At 36.7% G+C, this 23,069-nt stretch overlaps 3 protein-coding genes across 3 annotated transcripts; 2 read left to right on the top strand and 1 right to left on the bottom strand.

Moving 5' to 3' along the window:
• The first annotated feature begins 4,398 nt into the window (after positions 1–4,398).
• Positions 4,399–5,343, top strand: LOC126079951 (olfactory receptor 52A5-like). The gene has a single exon (XM_049891301.1). It carries the CDS (start codon positions 4,399–4,401, stop codon positions 5,341–5,343), a length of 945 nt encoding a protein of 314 aa, XP_049747258.1.
• A 4,385-nt stretch (positions 5,344–9,728) lies between these two features.
• On the bottom strand, positions 9,729–12,024 carry LOC126078898 (olfactory receptor 52E2-like). The gene is made up of 2 exons (XM_049889713.1): positions 12,014–12,024; positions 9,729–10,653 (listed from the first exon to the last, which is right to left on the bottom strand). Exons 1-2 carry the CDS (start codon positions 12,022–12,024, stop codon positions 9,729–9,731), a joined length of 936 nt encoding a protein of 311 aa, XP_049745670.1.
• Positions 12,025–20,958: 8,934 nt separating this feature from the next.
• Positions 20,959–21,888, top strand: LOC126079036 (olfactory receptor 52E2-like). Its single transcript, XM_049889927.1, has one exon. The coding sequence runs from the start codon at positions 20,959–20,961 to the stop codon at positions 21,886–21,888; it is 930 nt and encodes a 309-aa protein (XP_049745884.1).
• The last annotated feature ends 1,181 nt before the right edge of the window (positions 21,889–23,069 follow it).

The raw sequence follows: 23,069 nt of genomic DNA, 5'->3' as shown, positions 1-23,069 counted from the left end.
ATGTTTCATTCTGTTCTACATTATGTCTCTCTGAGTCAGAGCTGACAGGATTACAACTCACAACAACAAAAGAGTTGAAAATTTAAGTGGCATATGGGTAGAGGTCTTAGCATTTTAAAATTCATTATTTACACAATTCCTAGAAGAACGTCTCACATGTAACTACTGCCGTATAAGTATTGAATAAGTGAATGCAAAATAGTTTGTTTAATGCATCTTAGCAATTTTTCTGCACTGAAAAAACGAAACATTTAAGCAAGGTCATTTCATATTCAAATGTTTATCAAATATTTATTGTAACTCAGTTCAAGAATTCTTAAGAAGTGTTTATTGATGACGGGGAGATACTTTGTTGTTTTTCTTGTTTTTGCCTTGTTCCTGTGTTGCTCCTTCTTTTCCCATTTTCTGGTTCCTGAGGCTTTTTCTTAAGCTCTCAGTAAGTGATGAGAAAATTAAGGCCTCAGATGGTATGGATAACTTTGTAGAAAGAAAGAAATATTATGTCTCTAGAGTACCACCAGATTCCTGAGGGAAGTGTCCTCTATGTTATAAACCCCACTCAGTCATGATCCTTGCTGACCTGAGACACACTTCTCAGTGTCACACAACACACACACATGCATTCCTTTTCTGAAGTTCAGATTTGTGTGAGTATTTTAGCACACACTAGAAGGAGCATTTAGACACTCAACATGTTGTGAACAGTTGGTCTGTTCCTCACTGTAATAGAGAAGATAAGTAGAAGAGAAGTGATTAGCATGATAGCGATTAAATATATGGATATCAGTGCACAGTGCTAAACAAGGGATATGATGAAGAACCAAAGCGTAAGTAACTGTGTTGATGCACTCAGGGATATTTGTCCCGGTTTATGCTCCTTTCCTGACACACCAAGGTGGGCTTTGAAACAATACTTTGAAAAAACTGAAGACTCTTGTATGTAAGAAAGACAATATTGATAGAAAATTGTATATTTCTAGCTGCATTGATGTCAGCTTGATCTTGTTTTAAATCTCACTTTAGTCAATTACTAGACATATGATCAAGTTACTTAACTTCTATGAAGGAAAAATTTCATGGTGATAATACCTCATACACAGAGTTGATATGTTTACAATTATATGCTATGAAAAATGCAAATTCGTGTAAAGCCTGTAACACTGTATTACACACTAACTCTGTATTTTTGACTTGGTAATGATAGGTGCTATTATTGTTATTTTAAGCATAACCTTGTAGAATTATAGATTCCTTTTGGTTTGAAACCATTAGGCAAGTGTTGAGATTTCCAGATATCTCTTTATGGTAACCTGTTTATCTCATTCTGTTGATGCCTGTCATGCCATGAATATTATATGGGAGGAAGTTTTGTTCTTGTCCTTTTCAAGGCTATATTTCTAAGCATTTGAGTAGTGCCTCAGAAAGAAAATGTATAATGAATTTGTTGTTCGTTGATTGAAATAATGGATAACTCATTGAGCTAAATTATAAGGGGCAGTATTCAATGACTTCCAAATTCTCTTCCCAATTCACATCGGAGTTGAAATCTACTGTTCTACATGTAAGTACAGCCTGGTCTGTTTTCCTTTAGTCCATGTTATTACATTTACTTTTTATCAGCCATCATCATTAACTCATTTGTAAATTAGAGTTCTTAGGAATCAGAAACAATAACACGTTGGGAGAGATAGAACTCATAAACATTTTATTGGTGGTAGCTTTATTGAAAACGCTGGTTTTTCTGAAGTTTCACTGTAGTTTTTTTTTTTTCTTTTGCGTAGAGAAACACAAATTTCTGCCTGACCTGTTTGATTTTTATTCTTCTTTTGAGTGTTTTTAAATTTTAATGCAACACAATAAAGAAACACTAATAAAATGTCCCAAAATCCCACAACCTAGAAATTTCTATCATTCCTATTCAATGTAATTTAATACAAATTCAATGTAATTCCTGTCAGTTTTCTTGTGCAAGTATGTATTTTTCATTAAAGTTATCATACTATATATCCAAAGACAGATTCATCTAGTGATTAAATGTACTCCCTCTGGCATTTTGGATAAAAGTGACCTCACTGCTGGTTACCTGGGAGACAATGCCCCAGCTATTTTACTTCCCTGTGGTTCATTTTTATCAATTATAAAATTGGACATTGCCAGTTATAGAGTAAGAAACAAAAACATATTAAGCATTTGTTAGTATTCTGATTCTTTATAAAGATTGTCCATGATATTGAAACACTTTGTTAGTGGCTAAGTTCATCAAATGAATATAACATAATTTAATTCTGCAATCTGAAATATCTGTTGTTATTGTTATTTGCTGTCTAGTTGATTCTGACCCAGGGTGACCCCATATGTTGCCGAGTGGAACTATACTCCATAGGGTTTTCAAGGCTGTGACTTTTCATAAGCAGATCTCCAGGCTTTACTTCTGAGGTGCCTCTGGTTGGGTTTGTACTGCCAACCTTTTGGTTTATAGTCCAGTGCTTAACCATTTGCGCCATCAAAATATCCAAACAACATCCAGTTGCCCCTCTCCTTATCCACAAAGACATATAGCACAGGGACAACTTCAGACTAATTTAAAATATTTATTCATGAACATTACTTTTTTTCCTGATTTCCTATTTGTACATTACCCTAGTAGACGCAGTAGAAATAAACATTTGTGTATTTTTAGCTTTTACGTAGATTAGAGCCAGTCCAAGCTGTGTCTGTCTTATTCAGCATTCCAAGTATAAAGCCCTTACCTTCTAGTCAGTTCTGACTCCTGGCAACCGTATAGGACAGAGTAGAACTGCCCCGTAGTGTTTCCAAGGAGTGCCTGGCGGATTCAAACCACCGACCTTCTGGTTGGCAGCTGCAGCTCTTAACCACTACACCACCAGGGCTTCCATTCCAAGTATAGGCCACCCCTAATTTTTCTAGAGCCCTTGTTCACTTATATGAAGAAGTGGCATATAGCCCCCCTCTTTTTGTTTTGTTGCTTTGACTCCTTTCCTCAAATATCCCTTTAAAGTGGGCAGAGGGAAGGCTCTGCTCAAAAAGAGAGGAAACAAACTTTTGTAAATCTGTGATCTTCTTGGTGCACTGTCCCATTTAGAGTTGTGTGGGCAGCAGAAAGTGAAAAGAAGATAAAATTTGCCATCTACTGCTACCAGAGCACCATTATATAGTGGCAATATAATATTACCATACCAAAACCAAAGCTGTTGCCGTGAATCAATTCCGACTCATGGCAGCCCTATATGTTACAGAGTAGAACTACTCCATAGGGTTTTCTTAGCTGTAATTTTTACAAAAGCAGTTCACCAGGCTTTTCTTCCACAAAGCCACTGGCTGGGTTTGAACCACTAACCTTTAGGTTTGCAACTTCACAAACAGCTTGCACCATCCAGTGACCTTAGGGCCTGACAAGGTCTTTCCTTCACAATGCTGAGATGAACAGAGAAAAGCAAAAGCTCTGTTACTATGTTATCACCTTTACTTTGCAGATGACACAGTAGAGACCTATAGGGTCGCTATGAGTTGGCATCGACTCAACAGCAACGGGTTTCGCTTGGTTTTTTATAGGACAGAGTAGCGTTTCCAAGGAGCGGCTTGTAGATTCGAACTGCAGACTTTTTGGTAAGCAACTGAGCTCTTATATTTGAAAAGTTGAATACTCAGAGAAACTAGAATTGTTCTTGAGGGAAACCCATTGTCATAGAGTCGATTCCAACCTATAGAGACCCTATAGGACAGAGTGGAAAACCTGGTGGTGTAGTACTTAAGACCTGTGGCTGCTAACCAAAAGGTCAGCAGTTCTAATCTACCAGCCACTCCTTTAAAACCCTTTGGGGCAGGTCTACTCTGTCCTATAGGGTTGCTATGAGTCTAAATTGACTCGACGGCAATGGGTACACAAGGAAGAAGAGCAGAAAACAGTTAAAAAGTGTAACTATTTTATATTTTAATGGATATTATTTAAAACTCATCTTTATATATTTGATTTGGTATATTTTTACATTTTACAAAATAAAACATATGCTTCAAATCATTAAATTTTTAATATTTTTAATACTCTTTAAAGCAGAGACATACTTGAAAATTGGAATATAAATTATTTGAAGGAGTCACTGCTAACTTTTATCTTCATTGTATTTTTGTACATATGTTTTATTTAAGGACTTTTTCAAAAGCTACATAAAATTACATGGTATTTTACTTTATCTTACAAAAATCCTTTAAAAAATTCCCTTCTTAATGAATCAGTTGAACTTCAGTTTAGCATAGTAGGATGCAATAAATTACATTATTCTCCGAACTATGTTCCAGCACTATGGATGCTATTAATAAATTATGCATTCTTTGTAACTAGACTTGAAGTCTGAACGGATTTACCATCATTGCCCTGTCATGCCACATACCAATGACACCTTCTTCAAGCCGTCTATCTTCACACTAATTGGAGTTCCAGGCCTTGAATTCATGCAACACTGGATTGGGATCCCATTCTTCATCTCCTTTATCTTGGCCATGATTGGAAATAGCCTCCTCATCACCATTATCCGCACTGAGCGTAGTCTCCATGAGCCCATGTATATCTTTTTAGCTGTGTTGGCAGCAACTGACCTGGGTCTGACTCTTTGCATTACCCCTAAAATGCTGGCTATCTTTTGGCTACAGTCAAGGGAGATTCGCTTTGACTCCTGTCTAATCCAGATGTATTTCACTCACACTTTCCAGTGCATAGAGTCTGGCATTCTCCTTGCCATGGCCTTTGACCGATATGTTGCTATTTGTGAGCCTCTGAGGCATTCTGCTATCCTCACTAAGAAAGCGTTAATCAGCATTATATTGGTGGTGATCATACGAGCGTCTGTTATCATCATCATGTGTCCACTTCTAATAAAACTGCGTCTGAAGCATTTCAGAACTACAGTTATCTCTCATTCCTATTGTGAGCACATGGCTGTGGTAAAGCTGGCCGCAGAAAATGTCAGGGCCAATAAAGCATATGGATTGTTTGTGGCTTTCTCAGTCCTTGGATTTGATGTAGTCTTCATCTTCTTGTCCTATGCCTTTATCTTCCATGCTGTCTTCAAACTGCCACAGAAGGAGGCACGATTCAAGGCATTCAACACATGCACAGCCCACATCTTCGTCTTTCTCCAATTCTATATCCTCACATTTTTTACATCCTTCATACACAGATTTGGCTTCAATGTTGCTCCTTATGTACATATTCTACTGTCCAATCTTTACTTGCTTGTTCCACCCTTGCTTAACCCTATTGTCTATGGAGTAAAAACCAAACAGATCCGAAAGAGGGTTATCAAAATGTTCACTACCAAGAGTTAAAATGATACACGCTCCAGTGCTGCATTCACTCTTCATAGTGCTATGCCTACCAATTCTTGTCATACATAGTGTTATTATAATAGCCTTTGTATTTTTTAGCTCACATAGGGTTAGTTATAAGTTTAGTAAAAAAATTGCCAGTAACTCATATACCAGTTTTCAGACACCATTTCAGAACCTTGAACCCCTTTCAACATGATATTTACCATGAAAAGTTTCATTAACGTTATAAGATATATATATATAGATAGATATAGATAGATATGATATCCTCTGTCTTTGAATAAGGCTCGATGTCACAGAATGTTACCCTGAGTTTGCCTGGTTTTCACCTGGTACAACTATCATACTTGTTCTCATACTTTTTACTACTAGATTCTGAAGTATGGATGCATAATGACAGTGTTCATATTTTAATTACTAGTAAATTCCCAATTCTCTGAGATCCCATTGCTATCATAAATTTGCAAATAACGTGGTATAATATGTATGTAAATTTCTTATCTCATTTCTGATCTTTTTGTACTCACTGTGGGTTCTATATTCTTTGTTGGAATCAAATGTTTCCTGTGAAAGCAAAAACTAAATCTTGTTAAATCTTTTTTTTTTTTTTTTAATCACTTAAATTTTCTGGAAATGACTTCTCGTCATTGAAATCTTTACATTTATTCTACTCAGTGTACCCTTACAAAGTTGTGTTTTTGAGAAATTATCAAGAGATAAGAGCCATGTGTCTTTCTAGTATACCACCTAATAAGCCCATGAACATGGGAGCATCACTTACTCTCTCTGTGTTACTATAATCATTTTGCTGAGTTGCTCAGAAAGCTAATTGTTCATGTATCAGTGAACGCATTTCTCAATGCTCTCAAAGATTATCACTCTCATGTAGTGTAAACCAAAAAACCAAACTCAGTGCTGTCGAGTCGATTCTGACTCATAGCGACCCTATAGGACAGAGTAGAACTGCCCCACAGAGTTTCCAAGGAGCACCTGGTGGATTTGAACTGCCAACCCTTTGGTTAGCAGCCGTAGGAATAAACCACTATGCCACCAGGGTTTCGTCATCTAGTACATGTGCATTAAAATAATTTGAATTATTGATGTTATTCTTATCTTAAATTTCTAGAAGGCACACATTTGCCTGATTATTGGATTATCAGTTCCTGCACTCAGTGAACACTTAATGAGTGGAAATATGTTTAAAAAAAAAAAGGATGGTCAAACTGTAGTGAAGTAATGCCTCAGAATGCACATTTTATATTTTTCTCTTCTAGAAGTTCAGGATAACGGTAACATACTCTTTTTTTTTTTAATTTCTATCAACATCTTTTTACCACTGTCATTTAACTTCTCTCTTTGTCTACTCTCCCTTTGTATATAGGCTAAAAATGCACATTTTTCACAAAGCCCCCTTTAGAAGGGCTTCTTTTGCATTCTGCATATGTCTCCTAATTGCTACAGTTTGCTTACTGAACAGCTAAAATAAAATGATAAGATTTAAATCAGAAGATTCCATTTCTTATTTATATCTTATGTTTTAGAGTTTGCCTAAGCATGGTATTGGTTCTCATACCATATTTTTAGACAAATAACACACACCTCCTTGATTGCCAACTGCGCCCTCCCCACCACTCCCCAAGGTATTTTTGTAAGTGCTGCTATGCCAATTTTTTTTTATATGCTGCTGTAAAAAAATTAGCATAATATTCTTAAGAAAATACCTCTGTCGGGGGAGGGCACAGGTGGCAAACAAACGTAGAAGGCATGCATTATTTGCATACAAACACAATATTTGTCCATGGCCAATAAAAAGATGTTCAAAGTTTTCATGTGATTGTGTTTCTGTGAGTGCATGTGTTGGTACAGAGTGGGTCTGAAGGTGAAAGACTAGTTATGAAGAAGTAGATGAGTATTAAAATTCCAAGGAATGTTGACATTTAAGGGGCAAGTGTAAAATCAAACCAGGAAAAGAGACTGAGAAACATGTTGAATTCAAAGTGATAAAAAAAAATTAAGAGTGAAGAGAAAAGCACTTAAAAATGCTGGAGAGAGGCAAATAATAATGATTTTTTTTAGTAGAGGCAATTTGCAAAGGTTTAATAAAATGATGTGGATTCAATATGTTTTGTCGTGAGCTGAGAGATGAATGTTAGTTATTCAACCACACAAGCAAGTAATCACAGGCTATACCTAACATTTTGAGATGTTTAGGTGTATAGAGACTGAGGAAGATAGAGGGTAGACAGAGACAATCGAGTAAAATAAAGAACAATTACATGATTAAAAATATGAAGATATTTGGTGAGGCATGGACTAAATACAGAACACTTAGGTGTATTTAGGCCCTTTATGAGGAAATCAATTGTAGAGCATCACAAGTATCTATAATACTCATCATGAGTATTAGTGTTACTAAAATTGGCTTATCCATTCACCAGTAGAAGGACATTTAGATTGTTTTCAGTTTCTAGTATTTATAGATAAGGCTCCAATAAACATTAAAATAAATAGGTCACTATATGAACATGAGTTTTCATAGGGGATTAAGCCATAACGCGGTATCTGCCTACTGAAATTCTTTCAACCCTTCTACACACTAAACTATTGGGTTGTTGTTAGGTACCATTGAGTCAGTTCCCACCCATAGTGACCCTATGTACAACAAAACGAAACACTGCCCGGTCCTGCACCATTCTCACAATTGTTGCTATGTTTGAGTCTATTGTTGCAGCTACTGTGTCAATCCATTGTGTTGAGGGTCTTCCTCTTTTTTGATGATCCTCTACCAAGAATGATGTCCTTCTCCAGGGACTGGTCTCTCCTGATAACATGTCCAAAGTACATGAGATGAAGTTTCAGAATCCTCGATTCTGAGGAGCATTCTGTCTATACCTCTTCTAAGACATATTTGTTCCTTCTTCTGGCAGTCCATGGTTAGTCAATATAAACTACCATATCTTCCATGAAGTCTTCCTGATCAACCTGGTACAAAGTGATCGGTCCCACTTCTTTGAATCCATAATACTGAGTTTCTCACTTTTGTTGATTTGTCATAAATTACTTCTGAAGAACATTGCAATATTTTCAAAATTTTATAATAAAGTAATTATAAAACGACAATATTTATGGAAAACAATTTTTATTTTTACGTTTTACACTATCACTTAGAGTCTGGAAACTTGACAATTTGGTCAGTATTTAACTCCCACTCTTCTTTCATACTAACTCTAAATTCTGCACAAATATTGCTAGTGATTGCAGCATCCAAAGAAATATGGCATCAAATCTAAAATATCAGTCAGCATAATGTATGTTCAGAGCTGATATATACATGCAAATTAGTAGGAATTTTTTAGATAATTATTTTTATCATCATACTAAAAACAGTATTATCATCATTTCTGCTTAGAAACCCAAAAATGCAATATTAACTTCTAAAAACTGAGGCTATAAATATAACCATTTATGTTTCTTTATTTGAGATGAATTTGCAGGAAACAAATGGAAAATATATAGAAAATACATTTAACAATACAAATAATAATACTTATATAATTGAGTGGCTCTGCTTAGTTTATAAACATAATCTCTCATTGATATTCACTGTAACATATAAGGTAAATAACAGTAACTTCCCATATTCAGGTGAGAAAATGAAGATTTAAGACAATGACAAACTTGCCTTAGGACCTGCTGGTCATTATTTGTAGACCCATAAATCTAAACCAATTTTTTCTGCTTCCATAATCAAAGCTATTTATCTCTTACCTATAATGAAGGGAAAATGCTTTGAGTTGTCTACAGCAGGGTTATGAATTTTCCAAACTTGAAATATTTTTGGAACAAAAAACAAGCTATGGAAGTATATGTCAACATTTTTAGGGATATTTGGACTAGAAAGCTGTTCTATAGCTTCATAGATTTACAATACAAAATTTTAAACTAGGATATATATCTTAATTTTTCTAAAACTTACCCAATATTACCTTTGTTTGCAGTGATGCCTAACCAAAATGTGCAAATATCCACAGGCATGAGACAAAGTGACTAGCACACAAAAGAATATGGAAAACTCTCTAAATCAAAATTTAACTCTATGAATGTAGTGATCAAAATGCACATATAAGGTTCTCTGTTGTTATTTACCATATAATTGGATATTAAACCATATATTTTCAGTCTGTAAAAAAAAAAAAAAAAAAGGTTGCCATTGAGTGGATTCCAACTCATACAGACCCTATACCCATTAAATACTTACAGAAGGAAGCCAATATAAACAAGCCTTTCTGTTAAGTACAACTAAACCTAGTTACTACGACAAGGCATTTCTCTTCCCAAAAGGTCCATCTCATATGTATTTGGTTTTATTTCTCTTTCCCTCTTTATTTCTGTAATAATATTATCTTCGCATGGTCATAGATCTGCTGGGTTCTGACTCCATAGATAACAGGGTTGAGCATCGGTGGCACTATGACATAGAGATTGGCCAGAAGTATGTGGATATAGCGGGGGACCTCCTGGCCAAAGCGATGTGTCATAAAGGAAAAGAGGGCTGGGGTATAGAAAGCAAGAATTACACATACATGTGAACCACATGTGCTGAGGGACTTGAGCCGGGCTTCACGGGAAGGAAGACAGAAAACAGTATGGAGTATCTGGACATAAGAAATAGCAATGGCTATGATGTCAAACACCAAGATGGAAATAGCACCCAGGCCATAGATAATATTGACCTTGATACTGGCACAAGACAAACGAGCAAGACCCATGTGTTCACAATAGGTGTGGGGAATGACGTGATTCCCACAGAAGGGTAGTCGCAGTATGAGAAATACAAATGGAATAACAGAAAGAAATGATCTCACTAGTACACCAAGACCAATCACAGAAACGACCTTGTTAGTGAGGATGATGCTATATCGGAGTGGGTTGCAGATGGCCACGTAGCGGTCATAAGCCATTGCCAAGAGAACTGCTGACTCCATGCCAGTGAAGCTGTGGATAAAAAACATCTGGGTGAGGCAGGCATTGAAGATGATCTCTCTAAGGTTGAACCAGAAGATACTGAGCATCTTAGGGATGGTAGCTGTGGAGAGACCCAAATCAATGGTGGCCAACATGGCTAGGAAGTAGAACATGGGCTGATGGAGGCTGTTCTCAGCCTGGATCACAAACAGAATTGTGAAGTTCCCTAAGAGTGCAGTCAGGTATACAGCAAAAAAAGGAAAGCCAATCCAGATATGGAAAGTTTCTAGTCCTGGGATTCCCAGCAGTAGGAAGGATGAGGGATAGAATTGGGTGTCATTTGTAGAAACATCCTGCCTGGTAATGCATAAGTCCATGGTTCTTGTAAGTATGTGGTTGGCCAACTTTTATGGCACTAGATAGAACCCTGAAGCTTTGGAGACCTAAAGAGAAATAAGAATGTCATATGTTTGTGTAAATTCTCGTCCATAGTTAATTCACACATTTAGAAATGTACTATGTATAGGGAACAGTGAAGAAGGGATATCTCAGTGAGAAAGCTCTGGAAGAAGTTATGTAATAGATTACAATAAAAGTCCTCCATGATATATATTTATTTTTGTTAGTATCCTTCTTCTCTGTTTATTTGCATTGGCCTCATCACTTCATTATGCCTTAATAACTCCTTATTATTTCCCTTCTGTCATCATCCTGAACAAAACCATGTTCAGTTTTGACAAACTTAGGTCTTTTCTAGACCCTATACATAGTGACCTCTATTGATTCCAGTTGGTTGGATGATAGCATAGGTGTTAACACACAGCATTGGTAATAACTTGTCCATGAACACACGGACTCATTAAAATGTACCCTATAATATTAAATATCACTTTTTAAAGGATTAAAACTGGCCCATGTGTTACTACAATATACCTAACTACCACTTATCGAGGGACTACCTAATATTTGCAATTCTTTATATCAGAACCTGTGCAAATGCAATCTATAATATTTATAAAAAGGTATACGAGGACGTATTTTAGCCCTATTTTGTGTACAGGATCTGAATCTCAAATAGTTTAAGAGAATTGGCAAATAGTCAAAATGCTTAGAGTAATAGAGATTGGAAAAGAAGCTAGGGAAGAAAGAAATTAATTAAAATGGAGGGAGAATAGAGAGTGAGCAAAAAGACAATTCATGCCTTATTCATGTCACATATACACAGCTTCTCTTCTCCCCCCACATGTTCACTCAAACACAAGATCTTTTTTTTTTAACTCACATCCTTTTGAATAAGGCATATTAGTATCTTTATTATGAAGTTGAAGCAATTCAGATTTTAAGAGTTTAAAACACATGGCAAAAGTTTGAAGAAAAGACTAGATGGAAAAAAAAAAAAAAACCTGAGCGTTAAATTGTCAGGAGCAAGCCAAATCTATCATTTTCAAAGTTACCTAAATGGTTCTTACATGTTTTCATACACCTTAGTGTTTGCTAGATGGGTATTTCCAAAGCATTTAATCATCCAGTATGTGCAACTATTTTGTAGTACAAAATTATCTCTTCTGATCACTTCAGGTCACGTGAGGATTCCATGGGAGCCATATTAATTATGACCACAATTTTAAGATGATCAGGTGATTACCTAGTCATTGATATGTGGGAAGCAAAGCCAAGAAGAGTAATAGAAGGAATAGGTAATAGAAGAAACATACAATGTAGATAGGGAAGCAGGAAACTCCTAGTAGGAAATGTTGAACATTAGCAAAGCTAAGAGCAGGAGATGCTATTTGCAGAAGACACCTTGTGGAAGTTCCATAGGAACAGAAGTTTATTCCATAATTTCCTGGCCTTTTAATGGAATACTAAATATTTTTAAAAGGTGTAATGAAGGATAACAAAAGGATTCACTCATTGAGGCAAAATTTTCTGAAAATTATTAATATAAGTATCAATGACAGGCTGTCTTATTAATTAAAATTTTCTGTATTCTTTGAATGACATCTCTGAAGACCATAAATCTAGACATTAGTCTGAGAAAGTTATAAACACTAGTGTTTTTCCTTTTTTCAGCATACATATACACAGTAGATTCTCAGTTCATGGAAAATTTAGGTAACATTTTTTATGCAGAAAAGGAGAAAAATAAGAAACGGCTCTGGTTTTTTGTAAGAGATAGAAGCCTATAATCTGTGTTTGTAAGTAAAATATGGGGAAATTATGTCTCTCAATTCAGATAATTATATTCTAAAATGGGGCAGTATCTGAGCAGTTGGTATACAGGGAGAGCATTATATGAATAACCAAGCAGAAATAATTGGAAGATAATTACAGACCGAGGAAATTTTGAGGTTGTCTGTTTTATGTCATTAGCATTTAGTGAACTGACTAAATCAGAATTCTGAACATATGTCTTCCCCACTTCCCATACATTCAAAAGTATACTACTGATTTCACTTCTCCAGTATCTTTCAAAAGACTCCAGTCCTCCTGGAGCCATGAAGGTTGGAATAACCCCTGTAAGTATTATCCTGAGATAATCATTAAACCTTAAATCAAAAATATCCACCAATGTCTTCTTAAAACCAAGCAATAGTTTAGTATAAAATGCCTGCCTTAAGCATTATGCTGTTTTAAGAACTACTTACACAGGATCAAAGTGACAACAGGAGCTCAAAAGATTAGATGGAAACCTTAGGGGGCAGTGAATTTGTATTAATGGAGGAGCAATAACTCAGAAAAGGAGGGTGAGCATTGTTGCACAACTCAAAGAATGTAATCAATGTCACTAAAAAGTACTTGTAGAAACTCTTGAAGTGGTATGTTTTGTTGTGTATATTCTCAACAAAATATTTTTTTAAATAATAAAAATTACCCAAAATAGCCAAAAACTCAAAAAAAACACAAAAGTCCATCAACTGATAAACATAAATAAAACGTGGTGTACCCATACAGTGGAATATCACTGAGCAATAAAAATAAGTAAAGTACTGATATATTCTACAACATGAATCCTGAAAACATTTTGCTAAGTGAAAGAAGCCAGACACAGAGAGAATCACATATTGCAGGATTCCACTTATATAAAATGTCCACAATAGGCAAATTCACAGAGGTATAAAGTAGATTAGTGGTTCCCAGGAGATGAAGTGGTGTAGGGGATTTAGGTGTTGATGGCTAAGGAGTGTGAGATTTCTTTCAGGGGTAATAAGTTTGTTCTAAAATTGATTGTGGTGATGAATTCACAACTTTGTGAATACACTAAAAGCCATTGACTTGTACACTTTAAATTGTAAATTGTACCTTAATAAAGCTACTAAAATAAATAAATTTATCATCAGAGCAAAAAAAGAAAATGGTACATCTGTCTCATCCTAATGGGCTAGTTTAAAGCACCATCATTTCTTGCGTTGATAACAGCACAGTATTTTCTAGCGCTTCAGACCATGAGCTCTGCGGTCAGACAACTCGTGGTGAAACCCAGTTTTACTAGATTTTCATGTGTAGTTGAAGAAAAGTCAGTAACAAACATTACATTTTAGCTATGGGAACTTTCAAAGTAAATTAACATCTATATTCCTAAAGTTTTCATTTATAAAATACAGATAATGAAGATAAATAACCAGTATATCCGTTGTTAGTTTTAAAACTGGTGATATTTTAAAATCTTTATAACAAAAATGTTATGTTATCCATCATTCTTTAGAGAGCAGACAGACTGTTTCTTCTAAAACGTGTATCAAATAGATTCAGGCTGAAATCCAAATGCTTTCAGTAGTGTTAGGGTCCTTTTTACTTGTGATCCTATTCATTCCCCAAGCTTTATCCTTAGTCTTCTTTTCCCAAAGCTTGCCCCTTGTTTCCTCTCCTCTTCTATCCCTTCTCTTTCCCTTTGTCTGTCACCAAGCCCTAGAAGTGCCCCAGTGAGCTGGGAGCCAGGGAAGACTCACCAGACTGAGCACCAGGCTAGTGTCCTGTCTCCGTTTTGTCTCCCTCTCCTCAGTCTTTATGAGGACACTGCACTTTGCCTGGGAGAAATTTTCACAAGAAAATCCCCTAGAGCTAGTTTTGTAAAGGTCACAGAGTCTCTGAGGATTCTGATTTCTAATCTCGCTCTTAATCAGGGACAGAAGGCCATTAGGGAGCCCTGGTTTCTAAGTAAGGGGTCATGGTGGTGCAATGGTTAAGCACTTGGCTGCTAACTGAAATGATCACAGTTTCAAACCCCCCAGCCTCACTCCACAAGAGAAAGATGTGGCAGTCGACTTCCTCAAAGATTATAGTCCTGGAAAATCTATGGAGCAGTTCTACTCTGTTCTATATGGTCATTATGAATGGGAATCAACTCCACAGCAATTAAGGAAACGAAGGCAGAAGAGCGATGCTTCATGATCATCTTGGATATGTCCAAGGATCTTTTGTTACTCACTCTGTGTTAGAGCCAGGGCTTCTAACCTGTCCATTCTGTTTTGACACCCTGTTGAGAATTTGCATTTCCACCCCAGATATACTGAATCAGAATGTACATTTAACATTCTGTACATAATGGATATATAAGAATCACCTGGGGATCTATAAGAATTACCTGAGGATCCATAAGAATCACCTGGGGATCTTGTTAAAACGTAGATTTTGATACAGTATATCTGGGGTGAAAATGCAAATTCTCCTCAGGGAGTCCAACTGAAATGAATGAGTTTTAAACGCTGCTTAGAGCACACAGTGATTGACACAGCACATTATCTCACCATCCCTGACCATCATTTAGGGATGTGTGTTCAAGAACAAGGGCACCTGAGCAGAAGTTCTCTGTTCTGCTTGTAGCTCTATCATTTTACTAACTAAAGTGGCATTGGGTAGGTAATAATTTCTTAACTCTGCTGCCTCTCTCTCTTTTTTTTTTTTTTCCTGTCACTCCCTTTTTATGTCTGGCTAACCCATTTCTCATTTATGGTTAACCTCAAATTGCAATCATTTACTCTTCCATATATTTTAAGGATTTGTAATGCTGTGATTAAATTTGTAGATGTTTTCTAATGTGCAAAAATAACAGAAAAGTATATAATCAATCCCTATGTACTCACCACTAAGTTTAAGCTGATGTTGCAGTTTGTTTTATTTGTTTCAGCAAACACTACTTAACACTGAAAAAAAAAAAAATTTACAGGGGCATGTATGCCCCTACAGTCTTTTTCCTATTCCTTCCTCCCCAGAAATGATAACCTACCAATATATATCAAAAGTTGAGTGTATATGAATGTACCCAATTGGCAAGACTCTTTCCAAAATTGAACAATGTACTCTGCCTGGAGTATTATCCTGTCTCCCTTTATATCTTATACCTCCTTCAGTTTTTTTTTTTTTTTTCTTAAAGTCACTTTCTCATGGACTCTCCGTAGTCCTTAAATCTGTGTTACACACCTATGTGCATTTAAGTTTAGAGGGTAGCTCTCTATTTAAAGCCAGTTACCTCTTGTCCGTTCTGACTCCTGTTGACCCCATCTGTGTCTAAGTATGACTGTACTTCATAGAGTTTTCAATGGCTAATGTTTTGGAAGTAGATTGCCATGCCTTTCTTCTAAGGTGCCTCTGGGAGGACTTCAACCACCAGCTTTTCAGTTAGCAGCCAAATATTAACCATTTAATATTGGTTCTCCAGATTCCTATTTATTTACCCAATTTTCCCTTAGTCCTCACCTTGACCTACTCTGAAAAATTCAAATAAAACAAGAAAAAAGCAAGAAGCCAAACCATATATCCAGTTCAAATAATCTTGCTTATACTTAAATGCATCAGAGTATACTACCTATTTTCCCCAACTTAGAACTGAACCTGGTCACACCATAAAAAAAAGAGGCCAAATTGACTCATCCATGTGATCAATTTTGTAAGATGAATTGATAGGTCTATGAGAGAAGACTTAGCTGGCCTTGACAGATAGGATCCACTTACTTTTTTTTTTTTTTTTTGGTTTATTTCATGGGGACTTAAAATAGATCTGTTTACAAGACATGTGTGAGAAATACATGCCTTAGCCTACATTTCACAGGAAAAGTAAAACAAACAAAAACAAGCAAACCAATAAAAACTGAGTTCTCGGGCTCCTTTAAGGTATACAAGTTTAGGAACAAAATGAAAAACACTGATTCATAGGACAAGGAGGCATTAGAAAGAAGCCCACAACAGGTGCAAAGGATAGCTCAATTTCTGAGACAATCACCTGAGAGTTCTTCTCATGATTGTACAATAGAGACAAAAGTGGTGAAAACAGATAGTGATTTAAGCAGCCAAGCCTGCCTCCAATTGGCCGAATTAGTTGCACTGGCATGATTTCCTCCAGACTTCCTGACTGCCCTTAAGCACTGGGGGTAGTCCCAAGATGTCACCAACAAAGAAGCTATGACATGTGAGACATAAGGTGCTTGGTTCAGGTAAAAGGTGTGGCTATTTCTGGTTGCAGTTGTGTGAAGTGAGATGGAGCACATACCGTGCTGGTTGCTGCAGTGGTGGATGGAACAAAAAAGTGGTGAGAAAACTATTCAGAAAAACAAGGACAGAGGTTCCTTATGCAGTACATTCCTTGTACCACTCAAACCGACTTTTTCTTTTTTTGCATTATATTGGAATCCATGCTACAGCATGGGGCCAAGTTTTTGTGAAAACAAGATGTTCTCACTTGTTTTCCAAGAGTGGGAGTACCAGTCTATTTAGTCATAGAGTCTTCTTCAAGTTAGCAAAAAAAAAAAAGTAGTCTAAGAATCAAGGCAGAAGTTTAGTGAAGTAAACTGCATTCCTTGCTCATACATAGGGTAATAAGGGAGTAATTATTATTATTCATCTCCCTCCCCCTCCATTACCCATTCTAGATTTTCGTGACCCAGAGCTGGCAAGTCCAACAATCTGGGTTGTTTGCATGGTGGGTGCCACTAGTTAGGCTGTGGGGTTGGCAATTGCCCATTGCCTGCAATCATTGGGCATGGAAGCATCAAGAAATATCCCAATGATTTCCCAGAATTTCAGACATACATCTCTCTGTCCCTCTTATGTAGCAGCAATTCTGGCTTCTTATGAAAATTAGGGTTAATTACCACCACCTGTAGAGCAAATCCTTTACTTGTCTTTGTCCCTCGGTGGTGCAGATGATTTGCACTCAACTACTAACCTAAAATTTGATGGTTTGACCTACTCAGTGGCACCATGAAGAATGGCCTGGCAATCTGCTTCCATAGAGATTACAGCAAGAAAATCTTATAGATTTTCCCAGTAACACGTGGATCCTCTGTCACACATGGGTCGCAATGAATCAGAATTGACCCCGTGGCAATAGTAAGAAGTGCCCTATCAGACTAACCCATAAAACCCATTGTCATGAAGCTAGTTCTGACTCATAGCGACACTACAAGACAGAGTGGAACTACTCCACGGTGTTTCCAAGCAGCACCTGGTGGATTCGAACTGCTGATCTTTTGGTTAGCAGCCAAAGGCTTAACCACTGGACCACCAGGGCTCCACCTAATCAGACTAGGTACTAATAACAGCTTCAAGTTCCTCCTGACCCTTCCTGCATTTCTTGGTGAATGTAATCACCCCCTGGGAATCAGAATCTCTAGTCAACAAAACCTAAGGTTTTAGGGATAGGAGGAAAAACCCTGGTAGTGTTGGTGAGAAGGGCTGATCCTACCTGGAGCTCTTGTTTCAGATGCCATGCATTCTCACACACACACTGGGGACAGAGCACCACAGGTCAGCTGTTGGCTGACAGCTCCCCAATGCCTTTCCGTCCCCGACTCAGAGCCAGATTAGAAACTAGAATTCTCAGAGTCAGTGGCCTTTACAAAACTAGCTCTAGGGAATTTTCTTTTGAAAGCTCTTCGCAGGCAAAGAGCAGTGTCTTCATAAAGACTGAGAAGAGGAAGACAAAACGGAGAGAGGACTCCATCCTGGTGCTCAGTCTGGTGAGTCTTCCCTGTATCTCAGCCTATTGGGCACCATTAGGTCCTGTTGATGAACAAAGGTAAAGAGGAGGGGAGATGGAAGAGAAGGTGAGAAGACAAGGGGCAAGCTTTGGGAAAAGAAGACTAAGGATGAAGCTTGGGGAATGAAGAGGGTCACAATTAGAAAGGGACCTAATACTACTGAAAGCATTTGGATTTCAGCCTGAATCCATTTGGTGGGCATTTTAGAAAAATCAGTCTGCCTGCTGTCTAAAGAACGATGGATAACAATGTCTACAGAATATAATTTGAAGTGCTTTAAAGAGATTATCTGTTTTAACATTAACGATTAGTTAAAGGGTTGTATATCTCTATTATTTATATTTCACAGATAAAGAAATTGAGGATTATAGGTGTTAACTTCCTTGTGAAAGGTCACACAGCTAATAAGCAATTCCTGTTATTTATTTTCCTTTGACAACAGAGAAAATAGTGAAACTGGGCTACAGCACAATTAGTCTGACTGCAGACTCTTAAGCATTAGAAAATACTGTCCTGTAATCAACCAACAACAAACAACAATCAACCAAAGAAACGACTATAGTTTAAACCAATCCCATTAGGGTGGAGACAAATGTACTTATTTTATTGATCAACAGTATTTTTCTTCAAATGGATGGTTGTTATTCGGTACCATCAAGTTGGTTCCGACTCATAGAGACATATGTTCAGCAGAATGAAACACTGCCCTGTCCTGTGACATCCTCACAATAGTTGTTACACTTGAGCCTATTGTTGCAACCACATTGTCAATCCACCCTGTTGAAGGCTTTCCTCTTCTCTGCTGATCCTCTGCTTTTCCAAGCATGATGTCCTTCTCCGGGGACTGGTCCCTCCTGGTAACATGTCCAAAGCACATGAGAGGAAGTCTCATCATCCTCGCTCCTAAGGAGCATTCTGGCTCTACTCCTTCTAAGACAGATTTGTTTTTTCTCTGGCAGTCCATGGTATGCTTAGTATTCTTCACCAACACCATAATTCAAAGGCTTCAATTCAAATGGGTGGAGAAGGGAAAAGACGATTTTCATATGTCTGAATTGTACAATTCATTGAATGGTAATGATGTTTGTTTAGACAGACAACAGCAAAAGTAAAATTAAATTTAGGATTGGGTTTGTCAAAGGCACGGTGAGAAATTAAATTTTAGAAGTATTTAAGTTGTAGTAGTTTTATGAAAACGTGATTATAATTACAAGGGATGTTTCTGTATCATTTCTCATAACTCCATATGTAATTATCTCATTAAATTTCATTAAAATAAATAAAATGCAATTCCCTGTTTGAACATAGTGAATATTTGTATAATCAGAATCATTTCCGTGAATGTTTGGCACAGTGGCAAATACCAGGTCCCCAAATATATAATGCATTCTGATAAAGACCTCAGGGCTCCTTTATTTTCCTAATAGCCTATATGAATATTTGGAAAGCTCTGAGTTCTAGAATCAGGCTTTGAGACTACTGATTTGTTGTTGTTGCCCTCAAGTCAGCTCTGACTTACGGTGATCCCATGTCTAACAGAACATAATGTTGCCCAGTCCTGCACCATCTTCAAGGTAGTTGGCATATTCAAGTCCACTGTTTCAGCTACTATGTGTTTTGAGTGTCTTCTAACACAGTGGATTCATCTTCCAGTACTATACTAGACAATATTGTGTCATGAAACCCAGGGCTTATTTGGCTACTTTTCAGAAGTATACTAACAGGCCTTTCTTCCTAGTCTTAGTTTGGAAACTCTTCTGAAACTTATCCATCTTGAGTAACCCTGCTGGTACTTGAAATATTGGTGGTACAGCTTCCAGCATCATAGCAACACACAAGCCATCACGGTACAAGAAAGTGACAAATGGGTTGTGGTATTCTGTAATGATCAAATATTAAAAGAGGACCAATTTTAATTATTTAAAATGATTTTTAACATTTTGGTATAAATTTTTACCAGCCTGCACATTTATTGAATATTTATTATACATCTTGTATGTTAATCCCTGTGTACTGTTATTCAATCAACCGAAAATAATGGCCACCTCTATATTTAAGACCCTGGTGGCGTAGTGGTCAACAGCTATGGCTGCTAACCAAATGGTCGGCAGTTCAAATCTACCAGGCGCTCCTTGGAAGCTCTATGGGGCAGTTCTACTCTGTGCCATAGGATTGCTATGAGTTGGAATTGACTTGACAGCAAAGGGTATTCTTTTTTTTTTTTTGGTTTTATATTTAGGGGATAGGAGAATATCAAGTTATTCAAAATTTAAAAGGGATTTTGTTAGTGATGATGTTGGTGATTAGAGAAGATAACTAAAGAATGGAATGTTCAGGAAAAATTTTTGTGTAGTATCAGTGATAAGACTTTTTTATTAAACTAACAGAAAAGAGGATGCTAGCAAAATTGAAAGTACCGTGTAGAACATTTTATTTTAATTCACTATACAATTTTCTTTAGGGCCTTATCCTTGAGATTTCACTTATAGCTAGTGCTCTGTACATAATAAATTTCAAGTTGATGGAATTGTCTGCAGAAGAGAATGTACATAATTTTATGATGTTATTATGTTATCTTTACGTCTCTGACACTGCAGGATTATATCTGGTGCCTTGCAGACTGGGTGAGCACACATTTCTGACAACTGAAACTTATGCATTACCATATAGAATGTTCCCTATCAATGACACTCAATTCCACCCCTCGTCTTTCCTGCTGCTGGGAATCCCAGGAATGGAAACGTTCCACATCTGGATCGGCTTTCCCTTCTGTGCTGTGTACATGATTGCACTCTTAGGGAACATCACCATTCTGTTTGTGATCCGGGCTGAGAACAGCCTCCATCAGCTCATGTTCTACTTCCTAGCCATGTTGGCCACCATTGACTTGGGCCTCTCCACAGCTACCATCCCTAAGATGCTCGGTATCTTCTGGTTCAACCTTAGAGAGATCATTTTTAATGCCTGCCTCACCCAGATGTTTTTTATCCACAACTTCACAGTTATGGAATCAGCAGTTCTCTTGGCAATGGCTTATGACCGCCATGTGGCCATCTGCAACCCACTCCGATATAGCACCATTCTCACTAACAAGGTTGTTTCTGTCATTGGTCTTGGCATATTAGTGAGGTCATTTGTTTTTGTGTTTCCATTTATATTTCTTATTATACGATTGCCCTTCTGTGGGAATCACATCATCCCCCACACCTATTGCGAACACATGGGTCTTGCTCGCTTGTCTTGTGCCAGTATCAAGATCAATATTATTTACGGTTTATGTGCCATTTGTAATCTCCTGTTTGACATCATAACCATTACTATTTCCTATGTCCAAATACTCAGTGCTGTTTTCCATCTACCTTCCTATGAAGCCCGCCTCAAGTCTCTCAGAACGTGTGGTTCACATGTTTTTGTAATTCTTGCCTTCTATACACCAGCCCTGTTTTCCTTTATGACACATCGTTTTGGCCAGAATGTCCCCCACTGTATCCACATACTTCTGGCCAATCTCTATGTCATAGTGCCACCGATGCTCAATCCTGTTATCTATGGAGTCAGAACCAAGCAGATTTATGACCATGTGAAGAAAATATTAATGTAGAAAAAAGGAAAACACGAGGAGTATTATTCGATATGGATGAGATTCGGTATGCACTTTTATGGAACTTTAGGCAGAGAAATGATTTGTTATAGAAACATATTCAGTGGGTATTTATGATTGCTGCCTTCTATAAGTATTTCAATGCACCAAATTCCCATTTGTATTTCCAACTACTTTTCTTATTACTTTTGCTACATTCTCTTGACCATATTCTATTCCTTTTATTTGACCATTTTATTCGTTTCAATGCCTTTTTGATGTTTTGATATCAACAGATTTGAATGGACACATTGTTGCTAGATTAATTGGTTTTTCGTGGAGCTTTTTTTCTTCTCCCAATATAATTAAGATCATTTTTAAAGTGTCTCTTTTTTTTCAGAAGTGCAGTATAGTAGGAATACAATGGTGACTATGTTGCTTTCCTGATTTTGTTGAATTTACAGAGTTTAAAATTGATCAGCCATCTTAACTTATAAACATCCATATTTTCCTTTTAGCATTTTTTATATAATTATATTTTATTTGCCTCCCCTTACAAAAAAATAAAGCAGCATTGAATTCCTATTTAAGGCAATCTAACAGTTTTTGTCTTTTAAATGTGCTACTTTAAAAAATTTTTTTTTACTTTTAAAAATAGACTACTTATGTACATTTAAGATAGTTACTCGTGTTTTCTATCTAATATCTTACCTTATATATTTACAGTCTGTTACACCCACATGACCTGTGAGCCATTGTCACAACGATGATTTTCCATTTTAGGATTATTTTCTTATTGTTACTACAGCATACCCCTTTGCTTTGATTTTATACATCATTTTACACTTATTTTAGCCACTGTCATAGAGATCCCCACATAACTTGTCAAACAAACAACGTCTAATATAAATTAGTAGTATTACCTCTTTGGGTGAAGAAAGGATCTTAGAACAATTTTAGCCCATTTACCCACTTTCTTACATATAATATTGGTGGAGCATTTTGCTTCTTATAAAGTTTAAACCTTAAACACATTATAGTTATTGTTTTATATAGTCAGTGCTCATTTCAACGGTTGTGCATATTTACTTCCCCATTGTTACTCATTCCTCCCTGATCTCTAAACTCCTATCTTGTAACAATCTTACTCATGCCTGAGAAATAAACTTTGATACTTCCTTTGATATTATTTTGCTGGTAAT

The sequence above is a fragment of the Elephas maximus genome, chromosome 7 (genome assembly GCF_024166365.1).
Source record: "Elephas maximus indicus isolate mEleMax1 chromosome 7, mEleMax1 primary haplotype, whole genome shotgun sequence".
NCBI classification, from domain to species: domain Eukaryota; kingdom Metazoa; phylum Chordata; class Mammalia; order Proboscidea; family Elephantidae; genus Elephas; species Elephas maximus.
This window is presented reverse-complemented; position numbering and strand designations above follow the sequence as displayed.

Excerpts from the sequence above, each read along its gene's own strand:
- LOC126079951 (XM_049891301.1), top strand. The coding sequence starts at position 4,399 with ATGCCACATACCAATGACACCTTCTTCAAGCCGTCTATCTTCACACTA.
- LOC126079036 (XM_049889927.1), top strand. The coding sequence starts at position 20,959 with ATGTTCCCTATCAATGACACTCAATTCCACCCCTCGTCTTTCCTGCTG.